The sequence below is a fragment of the Myotis lucifugus genome, unplaced genomic scaffold (assembly GCF_000147115.1).
Source record: "Myotis lucifugus unplaced genomic scaffold, Myoluc2.0 scaffold_61, whole genome shotgun sequence".
In the NCBI taxonomy this organism is placed as follows: domain Eukaryota; kingdom Metazoa; phylum Chordata; class Mammalia; order Chiroptera; family Vespertilionidae; genus Myotis; species Myotis lucifugus.
In genome coordinates, this window is record NW_005871109.1 from 474,444 (window position 1) to 492,043 (window position 17,600).

Below are 17,600 nucleotides of genomic sequence, written 5' to 3' on the forward strand. Positions count from 1 at the left end.
TCTCTCACTAAAATCAATAAAAACATAGTTATTTTAAAAAGACTTTCTCATATTAATCCAATAACTGTCTGTTATTTATACACATTAGTCTTAGTTCTGACCGCAAAAGTTCTCACAAAAATAGGAAGTTTAATATCTATCTCATGTGGCAGGCTGTCAGATACTTGAAGACAGCTATATCCTCCTAAATGTAATTTTAAAAAAAAAAGGGAACATTATTGATGTGCTTGCTGGGTTCTGGGCTAAATACTTTATATGAATCATGCACTTACTCCTCACAACTATGATAAAGTTAGTATGACTGTGCCTGTCTTATAATTAAGAAAACCGAGGCCTGGATTAGGTAATTCACCTAGGTCAGTGGTCGGCAAACCGCGCTCGCGAGCCACATGCGGCTCTTTGGCCCCTTGAGTGTGGCTCTTCCACAAAATACCGGCTCTTCTACAAAATACTGACTTCTGCGCATGGGCCACGAAATTTCAATTGCACTGTACGTGTGTTCCCGCACGTTGTATTTTGTGGAAGAGCCACACTGAAGGGGCCAAAGAGCTGCACGTGGCTTGCGAGCCACGGTTTGCCGATCACGGACCTAGGTCATCAAGGTAGAAAGTGAATTCAAACACAAAACAGTCCAATTCCAGAGCCTATATTTTTAACTATAAGCCTCACTCTCTAAATTACTCCTGCTCTTTCTATAATTTGTACTATGTCACTATGTGCAAATCCCTCAGATATCCATGTTAAGGCAAAGAACTTGACCCAGTATCTTCTCTTTAATGATAAAGGCAATATTGATATTCATGCATTTATAAGAGCCATATGTTGCAAGACTTAATAAATAAGAGGATAAGCAGTGTAGAGATTAGCACTTCTCTGCAAATAACTTATTTTTTCATTTTTATGACCTACTAGAGGCCTGGTGCATGAAAATTCATGCACTGGAGGGGGGTCCCTGAGCCTGGTCTGCCCCCTCTTACAGTCCGGGGAGCCCTCAGGGGCAGGAGGCGACCCAGCGATCAGGGGAAGGCGACGCCCCCATCACACCTCTGCTGCTGCCACTGCCGGCAGCGCAAGCCTTGGATGGTCCTGGTTACCTGAGCCTTGGGTGGCCCTGGGTGGCTGGGCAGCCGCCATCCAAAGTTTGCCTGCGCCTCAGGCCTGAGGGTGGGTCCGGCTGCACTGCATGCCTGCCACCCCCCCGGTGGGGCTAAAAGGACTGGGGGACTCTGGCGGGGCTGAAGGGACTAGGCACCACCATCTTGTGGCTATGGGAGCCGCAATCTTTGTGATGGTGTGACGGTCAATTTGCATATTCCCTCTTTTTTTCTTTTTTTAATGCATTTTTATTGATTTTTTTTTACAGAGAGGAAGGGAGATGGATAGAGAGTTAGAAACATCAATGAGAGAGAAACATCGATCAGCAGCCTCCTGAACACCCCCTGCTGGATATGTGCCCGCAACCCAGGTACATGCCCTTGACCGGAATCGAACCTGGGACCCTTGAGTCCACAGGCCGACGCTCTATCCACTGAGCCAAGCCAGTTAGGGCATTCCCTCTTTATTAGATAGGCTTTTTCTTCTTTGTTCAGCATAAACTCCACACTGAAATAATTTCCACTTCTGAGCACACTATTTCAATACTCCTCTATTCTGTTACCTGATTTTCCCTTCCTAAACAGCCATTCCTCCACTTCTGCAGAGATTGGTATCTTGTGTCCTTTAAAAGCCAATTGTGTTGGATATATTTTATTTGCCCCTCCAGATCCATTTTCCACTCCACTCTGTTCCGTGCCTCCAGGAGGCTGTCCTGAATAGACTGGATCAACAGTCTCTTTTGCCCTCTCTTCTGGATGGATTCAGCCCAAGGAAGACACTGGCAGGAGACCTAGGAAGAGAGTGAGCCTGGGGTATTTAATCCCCCAGCTCACACATACAGTCATCTCTTGTTAGTAACATAGCCTCTACCAGAGGCCAATGGACCTTTATACAGCCACCCTCTGAGTCTTGAATAACTCCTCATTTCTGCCCTTATATGTCTACTACCAATTGTTGCTCACCAGATTCTTTATCATCCCATGTTAGTTTCCCTAAATTCTTCCCACTTTTTTATGTCACCCTTTCATTAAACTCTCCCAAGTTTATCCATTTGAATGCATCGTCTATCTTCTATAGGGCCCTGCAGCCAGCGCTGACACAGCACCACTCTCCCTATCACTTCTTTGTATTTTGTTTATACCCTCCTCTCAATTTTGCTTTAAAATGCTCTTTTAAAAGAAGTCTTAATAAAAAAAAACTTTTTAAACTAAATGAGGACCCTAAATATTCCACACACAACAAAAAAAAAAGTTTAGAATAAGCAAATTCAGGAAAGCTACAGGATACAAAATCAACACATAAATTAGTTACATTTCTATAAACTAACAATGAAAAATTCAAAAATGAAATTAAGCCTGGCCAGGTGTGGCTCAGTGGTTGAGCATGGACCCAGGAACCAAGAGGTCACCAATTCCCAGTAAGGGCATGTGCCCAGGTTACTGGCTCGATCCTTAGTAGGGGGCATGCAGCAAGCAGCCCGCCAATCAATGATTCTCTCTCATCATTGATGTTTCTATCTCTCTCTCCCTTTCCCGTCCCCTCTGAAACCAATAAAAAAAATATTTTTTAAAAATTGAAATTAGGAAACAATTTCATTTACAATACCATCAAAAAGAAAACTTAGAAATAAACATAACAAAAGAGATGAAAGACAAACAAGTACTGGCGAGGATGTGGAGAAAAAGGAACCCTCATGCACTGCTGGTGGGAATGCAGACTGGTGCAGCCACAGTGGAGAACAGTATGGAGTTTCCTCAAAAAACTAAAAACAGATCTCCCATTTGACCCAGTGTTCCCACTTCTAGGAATATTTCCCAAGAAACTAGAAACACCAATCAAAAAGGATATATGCACCCCTATGTTCATAGCAGCACAATTTACCATAGCTAAGATTTGGAAACAACCTAAGTGCCCATCAGCAGATGAGTGGATTAAAAAACCGTGGTACATCTACACAATGGAATACTACACTGCAGTAAAAAAAAGAAGGAATTCTTGCCATTTGCAACAGCATGGGTGGAACTGGAGAGCATTATGTTAAGCAAAGTAGACCAGTCAGAGAAAGATTAATATCACATGATCTCACTCATTTGTGGAATATAATGAACAACATAAACTGATGAACAAAAACAGATCCAGAGACAGAGACGCATCGATCAGACCGTCAAACCTCAGAGGAAAGGTAGGGGAGGGTGGGGGTAAGGGAGAGAAATGAACCAAAGGACTTGTATGCATGCATATAAGCCTAGCCAATGGACACAGACACCAGGGGGGTGAGGGCATGAGCAGGGGAGGGGGGGGGGCGGGAAGGGGGCGATAAGGACACATGTAATACCTTAATCAATAAAGAAAAAAAATGAGGTGAAAGACTTATATACTGAAAACTACAAAGGTTTTCTGAAAAAAATTAAAACACAAATAGAAAGATATCTGATGTTAATGGACTGTAAGACTTACTATTGTTAAGATGGCAATACTACTCAAAGCAATCTATGGATTCAATGCAATCCTGTCAAAATTCCAACAATGATTATAAGTGAAACAAGTCAGTTGCAAAAAGATAAATATTGTATGATTCCACTTATATGAGGTATCTACAGTGAAATTCATACAAACAGAAGGTAGAATGATGGTTACCAAGGGATGGGAGATGGGAGAATGGAGAGTTATTATTTAATGGTTATGGAGTTTCCGTTTAGGAAGATTAAAACATTTCTAGAGATGGGGGGTGGTGATGGTTACACAATGTGAATATACTTCATGCCACTTACACTGTATACTTAAAAAAAAATATATAGAAATGGTAAATATTTTTTATATATTTTACTACAATAACAAATAAAGCTATGGTTATACATTCCCAGAGGAAATTTATTTTATCTCCCCCAACTCCCTGTGCTAAGGTCAAGATAGGCATCCCATCTCCATGGCCATATTCACTTCTCATCTACCCTTACACTGGCAGAACAGCGCTTTGGGGCCTCAGCTTTATGCCGAGATTTCCTATTAGATTCTGATTTTGGACAGACCCTAGGATTTTATCTCTTGAGTGTAGCCATACCTAACACAAGCAAATGTTCAAAGTCTCTAAGACTGGTCAGAAACTCCTCAAGTGAAAGCTGGTTTTATTCTACTTGTTCACCTCTTAGGATTCCTACTAAAAGAGAGCAGAATATGGCACCCCAAAATATGGCATACTGATTATGTTGAATTAAAGGTATTTGAGAAACAGCCAATGCAAGGACACTCTGACCCTCTTTTGTCCCCTGCTGAAAGCAGAAGATAAATCTCCTATGTAAAAGGTTCCTTTCCTAGTACCTGAGGGCAAAGGGCATCCTTATCAGCAGAGCTAGGGAACTTACAGCCAAGAAGGCTGTATAAACAAACCTTGTTATTTCTTCACCAATTTATTAACCCAAGCCCAAACCCCTTTGTCTTATCAATTATTCTTTATTGTTTGTCTCATACGTATAAAAGATTCCTGATTTTGAACAATTCTTTCAGCCTCACGTTTTTATGGGGATCCCATATATATATACATATTAAATTTTTTTCTCTCCTGTTAATTTGTCTTATGTCAATTTAATTATTAGGCCAGCCAAAGAATCTAGAAGGAAAGAAGATAAAAATTTTCCTCCCCTATATTACTTTCATTTCTTTTTGGGTATCAGAGATTTTTCTTACTCAGTGATTCCTTTCAAAAGATGTTCTAAAATGTTTAGACCTATAGTTTAGTTGTTTCAATTGGGAGTGTTCTTATAGGCTTGTTATATATTGGAAATGGCACTTAGCACATTATGGTATTTTCTGTGTACTAGCTAAGTGATTTGGGGCTAATTAATTCACCCCTCTGCCTTAGTTCTCAGCTGCAAAACAGGATACCAATATGTAACTTCACAGGCTTGTTGAGACTAGCACATAGTGAGTACTACGTAATTATTACATCTTATAACAATCTCTTCTTTCTGATCCTGAGTTACATTTTTTATTGCCTATATTATTTTACCACTGATATTGACATTTGGGGTAGAGAATGTAAGCATCTTTTTTGGTTGCTATTATTGACTAGAGGCCTGGTGCATGAAATTTGTGCATGGGGGAGGGAGGTCCCTCAGCCTGGCCTGCGGGATCGGGCCTAAACTAGCAGTCCGATATCCCTCTCGCAATCCAGGACCACTGGTTGCTAACCACTCGCTTGCCTGCCTGCCCGATTGCCCCTAACCACTCTGCCTGCCTGCTTCATCACCCTAACCACTGGCCTGCCTGCCTGATCTCCCCTAACTGCTCGCCTGCCTGCCTGATCGCCCCTAACCACCTCTGCCTGCCTGCCTGATCACCCCTAACCACTCGCCTGCCTGCCAGATCACTCCCGCTTGCTTGCCTGCCTGATCGCCCCTAACCACTCGCCTGCCTGCCTGATCACCCCTCACTGCTCACCTGCCTACCTGATCACCCCTAACTGCCTCTGCCTCGGCCCCCACCACCGCAGCTTCATCCGGAAGGACGTCTGGAAGGTCGTTTGGCTGTCTGGTCTAATTAGCATATTACACTTTTATTATTATAGTGACCAAAAGCACATGTGAACAGTTTGCTTGATTTGGCTCTGTATGTTTATCATGACTTTTTCAGTCTGCTAGTTGATAAGAAGTATTTACCTACATACATATTTAAGGTAATGTGAAGATTATGCCAGAATAACTTTGAAAATTTCTTTTTAAGGTCATAGTAGTGAAATTTTTAAATTCATTTTTTATTTGTTTTATAACAGTAAGAAACTGTCATTGAAAATTAAAGATCAATTGTTAACTTTTTGAAGGCTTTCTGGCTCTCATCCTGGAAAGGGTCAGTTGTTCATTCCATAATGCTCCCATTGTACCTTATATATATTATACCTCTACTATATCACCTACCACACTGAATTATAATTATTTATTTACATTTTCTCTCTTCATTAGAGTGTGATGTTGTCCTTGCAATGTTGTCTTAGTATCTCCAGGGCTGGCATATATAAAAGGCAATTTGTAAATACATGTTAACTCTGACCCAACTAATTTTTACTACTTTCCTACAGTGTCTCTTTAGATATTTGAAATGTGCTATATTTCATGTATCCTTTTTGTTGTTCCTTTAATAAGTAATTCCATCAATTTGAAGTTCTATTCTCCATATACTTACTCTTAAACAAGAGAAGCAAACTACAAACTACGGGGAAAAATTGACAAATCCACCAGCAAAGTGAGATTTTTGTTACTCTATCCAGTTACTGATGGGTCAAAAAGATAAATAAATCAGTGAGGACACAGAACCTCTGACAAGGACAACCTTTACCTACCAGACAGTTAACAAACATTCTACCTAATATGTCAGGCCATATATATTCTCTGCCCATAATGCAATTAAATCAGAAATCAACAACAATAAAATAACTAGAAAACCTGCATATAATTATGAATTTTTAATAAATGTCTAAACAACTCATTAGTCAAAAGAGAAATCACAACAAAAATTAGAAAATGCTTAAGACTGGAAAGTAATATTACCCATAAAAATTTATAAGCTTCAACTAAAAAAATATTTAGAAATAAATGTATAATTTTAAATGCATACTATGAAAAAAGCTCAAAATAATTTAACATCCCAATTACAAAGTTAGAAAAAGAACAAGAAAATGAATTCAAAGAAAGAAAAATAATAACGGTAAGAGCTGATATAAATAAAATAGAAAACAAGTACCAATATGAAGAATTGTTTTTTTGAAAAGGTTAAAAACAAACTTTTAGCAGGGGTGATTAAGAAACAAAGAAAAAAACATATAAATGGTATTAGCAATGAAAAAGAAGATAAATGCAGGTGCGGAACCAACTAAACATAATAAGATGAGATTATGCACTAAGGAAATAATTTGAAAAGTTACATTAATTTTCTAGAAAAATACAACTTAAAAATTTCAATCAAAAGCAAATTTATATCTAAACTAGAGGCCCGGTGCACAAATTTGTGCTCCAGTGGGTTCCCTCGGCCTGGCCTGCAGGATCGGGCTGAAACCAGCTCTCCCACATCCCCCAAGGGGTCCTGGATTGCGAGAGGGCACCAGCCAGGCTGAGGGACCCTACCAGTGCACAATCGGGGCCAGGGATGGATGCGAGAGGTTGGCCAGCTAGGGAGGGACCACAGGAGGGCTCCAGGGCATTTCCGGCCCATCTTGCTCAGTCCCAATCGGCCAGACCCCAGCAGCAAGCTAACCTACCAGTTGGAGCGTCTGCCCCCAGTGGTCAGTGCACATCATAGCAACTGGTTGACTGGTCAACTGTCTGCCCCCTGGTGGTCAGTGCATGTCATAGAGACTGGCTGACCAGTCAACTGTCTGCCCCCTGGTGGTCAGTGCAAGCGGTTGAGCAGCCTTAGCATATCATTAGTATATTACGCTTTGATTTGTTGAACAGATGACCAGACACTTAGGATATTAGGCTTTTATTATATAGGATTGTTCAAAAGATTTAATGCAATGCCAATGAAAATTCCAACAAGATTTTTTGTGGAGCTTGTTAAGCTTATTCTACAATTTATATTGAAAAGCAAAGGTCCAAAAATAATCAACACACTCTTGAAGAATAACAAGATGAGGGGATTTATTCTATATTAAGTCTTATTATGAAGCTATTATAATTAAAACAATGTAGCATTAACACAGGGTGCATAAACTAACCAATGAAACATGAGAGCCCATATGCAGACTCATACATATATTGAAATCTGATATATGACAGAGGGGACACTGCTGATAAATGGATAATAAACTTTTCAATAAATTGTGTTGACACATCTGGATATCCATGTAGATAAAAAATGAGATTAGATTTCAATATGGTGGCAAAGTAGGTGGAAGCTACACTCACCTTCTCCCAGGACTTATAACTAAATTAAAGAACAATCATCCTGAATAACTAACTGAAGACTAGCCGAAGAGAAGACATAACCAGGGATTTACAGAAGGAGCCATATTGACACTGGTAGGAAGGGTGGAGATAAGAAGAGGACTGGCTGTACTCCCAAAAGTGGCACCTGATATTCCAGAGGGATATTCAGCTTCAGGGGATTCCCCCTGAGGAGCATGGGGCCTAAACCCCAAGTGGGGCACCCCAGCCCAGAACACCAGAGCCAGGTAGAGGAGCCCACACAACATCCAGCTGTGAAAAGCAGCAGGGTTCCTATCCACCAGGGAGAGATAGAGTCTAATGGAGACATAGGTACCCTCTTAAAGGGCCAACACACAAAATTTCGTTCATACCAACTCACCCTGGGCTCCAGTAGAGGGAGGGCGAGCAGACTAGAATCGCCTGAGGCGAGTCTGGAGTTTGCGGCTCTGGGAACGGAGCTGGGGGAACAGCTGCCAGGATCCCTGTGCTGAGTCATTCTTCAATACTGCACTTAACCATCTTTCTTGGGTGGAGCATGCCGCTCTGTGTGGCATCAGCCTCGGGTAAACCAATTGTCCCACCCTCCAGACTCCTTCTCACCTCACCCTGTGGAGCTTAGGCCCTGCGGAGGAGTCAGCTGCCTTGGACAGGGGGTAGAGGTCTGGGCAGACTCAGGTGGTATCAGTGACGGAGTTATGTGGCTTTGAGGTTGGGGCCATTCCCTCCACTTTCCCATCAACCTGCCTGGTGCTTCCCCCTCATGGGAGATCTGCTAGAAACACCTTTCAGGTTTCTAGCAGATCCATCCTCTGGACTCTGACTGTGGCTCCAAAGGACCCACTCACCCAACTCCTGGTGGCTCTGCCCTGCCTAGGTCAGGACACACAAAGTCGTGCGGTGCTAGGGCGGTGACCACACCCACCATCTTCCCTGAAACCTGATCAGAACCTCCCCCTCACAAGTGATCCATTTGCCCCATCATCCCAACTCCACCAGAGGCTCTTTCAATGACTGAATCTAACAGACAGCTGGCAGGTAGAGGCAAGTGGAGGCATATCTTATCAGGGTTCCTTGGGACATTTGCTGACCTACCCCCAGGCCCAGTGCTGGTAAAAGCCTGCCTTGCTGTGCAATTTGGTCCTTCCTGTGTGAATCCAAGCAAACCAGAGGCAGGCACAAACTTTGGATCGCCAGCTCCTAACAGGTTGCCAACGGCCAGACACAGACAGCATTAGACACTGGCCTGCACCAAAGTCCCTCCCAAGAGGCCCAGAACCAACACACCCAGTGGCCACCTTCAGACAACGTTAGAGCAGGATCCAATAAGCTTCACAAACAGCATAACCAAAAGGAGATCTCAGCAGGCACCAAACCCTACTGAGGTGAATTCCGCTTCATGTGGTCAGCACTGGCACAGCAGCTCACACACCGTGGTCGGGGCTGAGCTTCACAGTCAGCCAGCCTGAGGGTTGATCCCATACATGAACAGGCCTATAGCAATCAAGACTGAATTACACCCGAAGGGCCCACATAACCCATACAAGAGACATTCTCAGACCCAGCTCAGGTGATCAAGGACCCTGAGCCACTGGGTCCCACAAGACACCTACTACATAAGGCCACCACACAAAGACTGGGAGTCATAGCAAATCTATCCAATACATAGAAACAAATACAAAGGGGCAACCAAAATGGGGAGACAAAGAAACAGGCCCCAAATAAAAGAATAGGAGAATTCTCAAAAAAAAAAAAAGAGAGAGAGAGAGAGAAAGAGAGAGAGAGAGCTAAATGAAATGGAGGCAAGCAATCTTTCAGATACAGAGTTCAAATTAATGGTTATAAGGATGGTCACGGAACTTAGTGAGAAGTACAACAGCATGAAAAAGGACATAGAAACCATGAAAAAGAACCAGTCAGAAATGAAGAATACCATTTCTGACATCAAGAATACAGTGAAAGGAATAAAATGTAGGTTGACTGAAATAGAGGATCAAAGCAGCAATTTGGAAGACAAGGTAGGAAAAAAACACCCAATCAGAGCAGGAAAAAAAGGAATTAAAAAGAGTGAGGATAGTATCAAGAATATAATGAAAGGGAAAAAAAAGAATACAGTGAAAGGAATAAAATGTAGGTTGACTGAAATAGAGGATGAAAGCAGCAATTTGGAAGACAAGGTAGAAAAAAAACACCCAATCAGAGCAGAGAAAAAAAAATTAAAAAGAGTGAGGATAGTTTAAGGGACCTTTGGTACAACATGAAGCATAACAACATTCTCATCAGAAGGAGGAGAGAGAGAGCAACAGATCATCAAAAACCGATTTGAAGAAATAATGACCAAAAACTTCCCTTACCTTGTGAAGAAAAAAGACACATAAGTCCAGGAAGCACAGAAAGTCCTAAACAAGATGAACCCAAAGAGGCCCACACCAAGACACATAATAATTAACACCTTGCTGACTGGCTATTTTGAGCCACAACTCCCTCAGGCAACCCGCTACTTTTCCGCACGTGAATATTAAATGAAAGCATCTGAATAAATGTACTTAAATTGTACTTCATTTTGTCATATCTTATATTTATATTAACACACATCAAAATTAAACATAATGCATATATTTAATATTTTATTTATTTTTATATATTTTATTAAAAATTTTTGAGTGTGATATATTGTATAACATGTATCTACATGCAACGGTCATGTTTCCCTATGCTTTTCCTTAGAAGAACATACTTTACACACTCTAGTAGGATTTAATAATATCTTCAGAGCATTTCACCCCAATGCAGCAGAATATGTATTCTTTCCAAGTGCATATGGAACATTTTCTAGATAGACCACGTTAGGACACAAAATAAGTCTCAATAAATTTAAGAAGAATGAAATCATATGAAGCATCTTCTCTGACCATAATGGTATGAAAATAGAAATCAAGCACAAGAAAAAAGTCTGAAAAATACACAAAGACATGGAGGGAAATGTAACATGTTACTAAACAATGAATGGGCTAACAATGAGATCAAGGAAGAAATCAAAGGATACCTTGAAATACTAGTAAATCCATTTCCCTGCCTTTCCGGCACCTAGAGGCTGCCTGCTTTCCTTGGTTCCTGGCCTTCTTCTTCCATTGTCAAAGCCAAAGGTAGACTGACTCTTTCTCACACTGGATTACTCCAATCCTACTTCCATTGTCACAACTCCATGGCTGACCTCTTTTGCCTCCCTCTTCCACTTTTTAAGAACCCTTGTGATTACTTTGGATCCACTCAGATAATCCTGGATAAACTTCCCATCTCAAGGTCCTTAAACATTTCCTATGCAAAGTCCCCTTTGCTAGATAACATTCATGATTTCCTGGAATTAGCACATGGACATCTTTGGAGTGCTGTTATTCTGACTACCGCACATAGTGAAGTTGAATATGAACATACCTTGCAGCTCAGCAATTCTACTTTTGGATGCACACATGCACCAGGAAACATTTGCAATAAGTTTCATTAGCATCATTTTACATAATGGTAAACTACCCATAGGTCCATAAACAGTGGAATAGATAAATAAATTTTACCATGGCCATACGATGAAATATTATACAGCATTAAAAAATGAACTGCAATTATCCACATCAACATTAATAAATTTCAGAAACATCAAGGGAAAAAATGTTACAAAATAAATTCATACACCATGATTCTACAGAAGTTCAAAAACAGGCAATATTAATAACATTATTTAGATTATTTAGGAATACATTTGTGGGGGGTTATAATTATAAAAACAAGCACAGGAATGAATAGTAAAAAAAAAAAAAGAAAATCAGGATAGATGGGGCAGAAAGGGATGCAAAAAAGAGTTACACAGGGAACTTCAAAGAATATAAGTGGTGAGTACTTGACTTTTTTCCTTTCGTATTTCATTCCTTAACACATATTAAAATTATATACAGTCTTTTACGTGTAAAATTTCTCATTTAAAATTTAAATGCTAACTAAATAAAGATAAAATATGCTGAATGCGTGTTGTATGAAAGAAATGTAAGGAAGAACTAGCCAAACAATTTACTCTAGCTGATGGAGGAGGGAAAATCTACAAAGATAAGTGACCTGCTAGGGAAAATCAATACAGGAAGAAAAGTTCTAAATCATGAAAGAAAAAGACAGTAAAAAATACTATATACTCCTCTGCCCAAAGTTCTAAGAAGAGCCTTCTAATAATCATGTAAATAAATATGAGTCAGCTTTTAAATAACAAGGTGAACACCAACCCAATATTATAAACTGTCAGGAACTACCCACAGACAGAACCCAGGTCTCCTAAAGTTTTGCTTGGCTAACACAACTGTTGAGTTTGTTTTGTTTAAATTGAATGTTCTTAGGCAAAGTAGGCAATAATCAGTGGACTTCCATTCTTCTTATCCTTCCCTCCTTCTTCAGCATGCGACATAAATACGTTATTGTGACTGACCTCTGAAGGCACTTGAGCTTGACACCAGCTGCATCCTGACAAGTCACCCTGAAATAACTACATCAGAGACCAAGTTTATCCTCAAGGTCTGTATAAACTTCGTGATTTCAAGAGTCTCTCTGGCTTTCCCATCTTCACCCACTAACTCCTTTAACCAGGGATGTCATTTATCAGATAATTGACAAAATTAGTTACAGCCTTGGAAAACCATGACTGCAGCTATTTATGCTCTTTATGGCAGGACTTAGCTTGGTTTTAGTCCCTGTATCCCAAATATCTCACGCCATAACTTAGAAACAATATTTTTACCTCTCTGAGTTTAATTTCTTTCCTGTCTATAAAATGAGCAGATTTCAATGAGATAAACTCTGAATCTATCTCTTCTATATCTATATAAACACATTTAGGTTGAAATAAATGTTTTCAGCAAGTATAGATTCTTCCTGTTTTGGTTGGGGGATAGGAAGGCAGGAGAATAGCTAGAGAAACAGGCTAACTTGGTAACTGCAAGGGTAAAGAAAAAGAGAATCAGAGAAAGGCCCACCACTGAGGCGGATAAAAAGTCAGAGGACAATGAAAATAAACTTTACAGTTCTACTTAGGTTTGGCCCTATTTACTTTCCACTCAGTATGGGAAAACATAAATTATGGAGTTGTTATTATTTCATGAGATATAATAAAAATCTATCACACATCACATGATCTGTCAACTATTATTTTTTTAAATGGCCAACTTGCTATATTGAAGGTTTGTTCTCAGTTTATACAAGTAATTTGAATATCACTGTACTGTCTAAGAACTTCTTAATCTAATTTGTTCCATAAGCAGATTTCAAACTGTGAATAGTAATAGCAAAAGAAAAAAAAATACCTACAGGTCAATAACAATAAGCAGTCCACAAATAGTTATAGCCAAGGATGGATGGGGGAGGGAGTGTCCCTAAGTCCTAGATGGCTTTTTAAAATACAAAACAAACAAAAAAGCTAAGAGCATGTTATAAAGGATTTTGCAAGCAAGGTTCAAGGTCATTGTCCACTTTATCCTGTGGACAATGAAAAAACCGTAAGAGGTTTTTAAAACAGGGCAAGGGATTTGATCAAATCTGTGCTTTTGAATAACGGTTCCGATGGCAGAGTACATACAATATTTACAAAATAGAGCATAAAAAATTATGATATAGGCTGATACTTTATCACAAAATATTAACGTGAAAGTAGAATGAAACACTACTCACTGAAACCACAAAATAAATGTCACAAATACTACAGTATTCTTAAATTCATAATGAGATATGCCTTGCAAATTCCTTAAGGGGCTAAATAATCACTAAACTTTAAAATCATTTTTAAACACATTCATACTACATGTGTGCACCTTTTTCAAATAAAATTAACACTTTACATAATATTTATGGGCTTTAAGGCCACAGAATTTTAAAATATTTACCTAACCATTTAGAAAGCACTTAGCATTTTAGGTATAGAAAAATATCTCACACACTAACTTATGACTTTCAAAACCTCGTATTTACCTAGTCTATCACAAATAAAATGATTTGGCTGAAACTTTCATTATAGACTATACAAATAAAATGGCTTAGAAATGTAATTTGTTAAATTCTGGCCAAAGCATCTATGTAGACAACTAATTCTTTAAAAAATTTCCTATTTGTTTTAGCTGATTCCTGGCAAATATACTACAATTAAGTATGTCTTCCCATTAACCCACCAAGGCAAAATACAGTTAACAGTAACTAGATTTAAACTTTAAATCTCTAAATGCTTGGCAACAACAACAACAAAACTTTAATTAATACGTGACATATATAGCATTTATATCTACTATAAATCTAATTATGAAAATTAAATGTTTTGCAAACATAAGCCATTATTTTTCAACATGGTACCTAACATAACATTCCAAAAGTTAAAAATTATTCTAAATCTACTCTCAATTTAAAAATATTTAGATAGACATGAGTTTTGATTGTTTTTCAAAGATGTTTATAAAATTCTTCAGGAAATAAAAGTATTATAATTTTGTTATCAATCCAAAAATGAATTGCATATAATTTTTAAAGTTCTCTATTAAAAAATACAGAATATTTGCTCATCATTACACCTTGGAAAACACAGGTTAGTCATATCAACATTCAACACTTAAGTAAAACTTCAAGAAGTACTAATCTGTGATGTTTTAGCTATACTTTTATTCATACCTTACAAAAAGTATAAACCAACTGTAAGAAGGGAATCGAGAACTGGGAAGTTATTACAGAATTCATCTTTTGGAATCCCTGATTTGGCAGGATACTGAGATTCAGAGATTCACTGACTTTCCCAAGATTACACAGTAGAGCCAAGACCTTACTCTCAATCCCCCACCTATGAATCCAGAGCATTTCTCCCTATATCAGATTCTACTCAATATCTTTCTGTTTCCCCTTCACTTTCTGAAACAATGAAGAGACTTTATACTTGTCATATACAAAATTTAGCACTTGGAAAATTAGAAAGTCTCAATCTTTTACTTCTATAAAAGCACTGGTTTCCTCTTCATTTCTTTAACATCATATACATGCAAACAAAACCAGAGACTCACAGGAATAAGCATAAATAAAAATCCTTATTACAATCTCGGTTAAATTAAAAATACGTAGTATTTTTTAGTAATGCCAAGGTAGTATTATTTAATGACACTGAACATTAAGTAACAATGTAGGAAGCCTTAAACTATTAGCATATATTTAAGACCCCAAAAATGTTCCTTTTCATAGTGGAATGTGAATAAGAGTTTTCTGCGTTAAGATATGACCTTTTTTAAAAAATGGATTAATAAACTTTTTAAAATGTGTTTTTTATTGTTAATATCTCCCATTGCCCTCTGCTTTCCTCCCTCCTCCCAATCCCCACCCCCCATGTCCGTGTCCATGGGCTATGCAAATAAGTATAATATATGACCTTCTTAAAAGCTCAAACTGTGTCTGCTTCTAATAAGTGAAGCTACCTAGAACAACAACACTGCTCTCAATTAAAGGTTGAAAAAGGTTGCTGTGATGGAAAAAGCACCAGAGTAGGATTAAGAAAACCAAGAATTTTCCATTTACAGCACAGCCACAATTGACTACACCAACAGATTACAATAAAGTTCGTTAAACTGTAATGCTGTTAAATTTAGGAAAATTATCTACAAATGTGATTAGACTATGCTAAAACACTTTTCCGGTGTCTATTCACATATAGTCAACTGTTAAATGGCATGCCATGCTAAGAAAACAGCTGATATTACTTTGCTCTACAGTTAATATCACAACTCTTCTAATACAGATTTTTCTAAACACTATTATCACGGGCAGTAAAATGAGAAAACAAAAGGCATAACATTTTTTAACAAATTTTTTCAAGTATTTGGCCAAATAATTACAGACCACAAAAGCAGTTTCTGAAAAAAAAACAAAAACACGTTTCAAGAAGCAAAGTGTGGTCTCATTGGAGCACTACAGAGTTAGTGTTAAACATGTCATAAAATCAATATAGTGGTTTGTTGATTACTTTGAAGAGAGCATCAGATGTAGTAAGAATAAAAAAGTTATACTGGGTCCCAGTGTAAAACATATCACCAATCAAAAAGTCTGAAAACCAATGCTATAAACTCCAACTCGCCTACATAAGAGCTCTACACTCATTCTTTTAGTTGCTTAGAACACGACAATTAAAACTGAGAAATCTAGGTTCAAATCCCAGCACTGCCACTTACTAGATGTGTGAAGTTGGGTAATCTCTCAAAAACTCATATGGCTCATCTCTACATTTAGGGAATGTCACCACCATATAGGGTTCTTGTGAAGATTAAAGAAAATATATGTCAAGCATTTTGCACTTACATATATTTAGGAAAATATATGTAAAGCATTTACTATCAGTGAATAGCTATACTTGTTGAGTTTCTTGGTGATGTAGAACAGGTAAGATTTCCCAAGGCTATATAGACGCTCGTTCCATGATGATGGTTTCAATTCCTTTTAAAAAACAAAAACATGTAAACCTACTGGACATGCTTTTGGCATCTTTCCAGACATAAGTTTAAAGGTTAAATTATTACAACATTCTCCTCATTATGCAACAAATACACACCACCATGAGTTAGTCTGTAAAATATTGTATTAGCCTATACCGCTGGAATTTGGTTTGGGGGGGTATCTCTTAAAAATTATTTCCAACAGTCTTTTCAACTCAACTAACAAGTCGCAGTTCCAAAGTTCATCAATGTTCATAAGATCTCAAATTCTTTCTCTCGAATATCAAAAATAGTAAAATCACACTGCTTAAAGTTAATGTCTATTCACTCAGTCTAATGGTTGTATGTTACCTTTGGGGAGATATCACCATTATAACAGCAACAGATAAACGGCACCAAAATGACGTACACCAGAGCATGCCAAAGTGGGAGTAGTCAATCTATTAAACCGCAAATAATTCATCCTTCTGATAACTCCTCTATTGCATAAACAAAGTACTTTAAAGGTGCAATATAATTAGTCTATTTCACACAAATGAAAAGGTACTTCTGTATTTCTAAAAAGCCTCCTGTATTTTAGGAATCCTTTCCAGAAGAAAACCTTTTTTTTCCCATCCTGGAAGTTAACATGCTCTCAAACACGCAAATTCAGCTCAGGAACTGAAGCGACAAAACCGCACTCACTTCCTCGGCCAACCTGGCTTTCGGCTAACGTACCTGTTCTCTGGAAATGCAAGGCAACGACGGTCTCCTGAACATTTTGCAGCTGCCTTGGTAAGCGGCCGGCGTCTCCCCGAACGACACGCAGCTGGACCTCCTGCGGGGTCTGATCACAGGCACTTTTTCCTCCGCGGTGCTGGACAACCGAGGATGATGGAAAGCTTCCCTGATTTGAAAGAAGTGATCCAACCCCAGGGCGAGCAGGCAGCCGGCGCCCCCGACCAGGCAGGACAGCAGGGGCCGCAGGGCTGAGGGCAGCGGCCCGAGGCTGGCGAAGGAGACCCACCAGACGAGGCTGGAGAAGAGCAGCACCAGGATGTTGTGCTGGAGCCCGACCCGGTGCGCGAGCGTCAGCGAGCCACGCAGCTCAGAACCAAGAACAACC

General features: G+C 39.0%; 1 protein-coding gene across 1 annotated transcript in view; it reads right to left on the reverse strand.

Annotated features, from left to right (window-relative positions):
* Positions 1–17,594, reverse strand: part of PDE3B (phosphodiesterase 3B) — a 153,099-nt gene extending 135,505 nt beyond the window's left edge. Inside the window, exon 1 of the mRNA XM_023754508.1 lies at positions 17,213–17,594. Within this exon, the coding sequence (XP_023610276.1) occupies positions 17,213–17,254 (42 nt within the window). The 5' untranslated portion in view covers positions 17,255–17,594. The remainder of the gene's footprint in view (positions 1–17,212) is intronic.
* Positions 17,595–17,600: the final 6 nt, after the last annotated feature.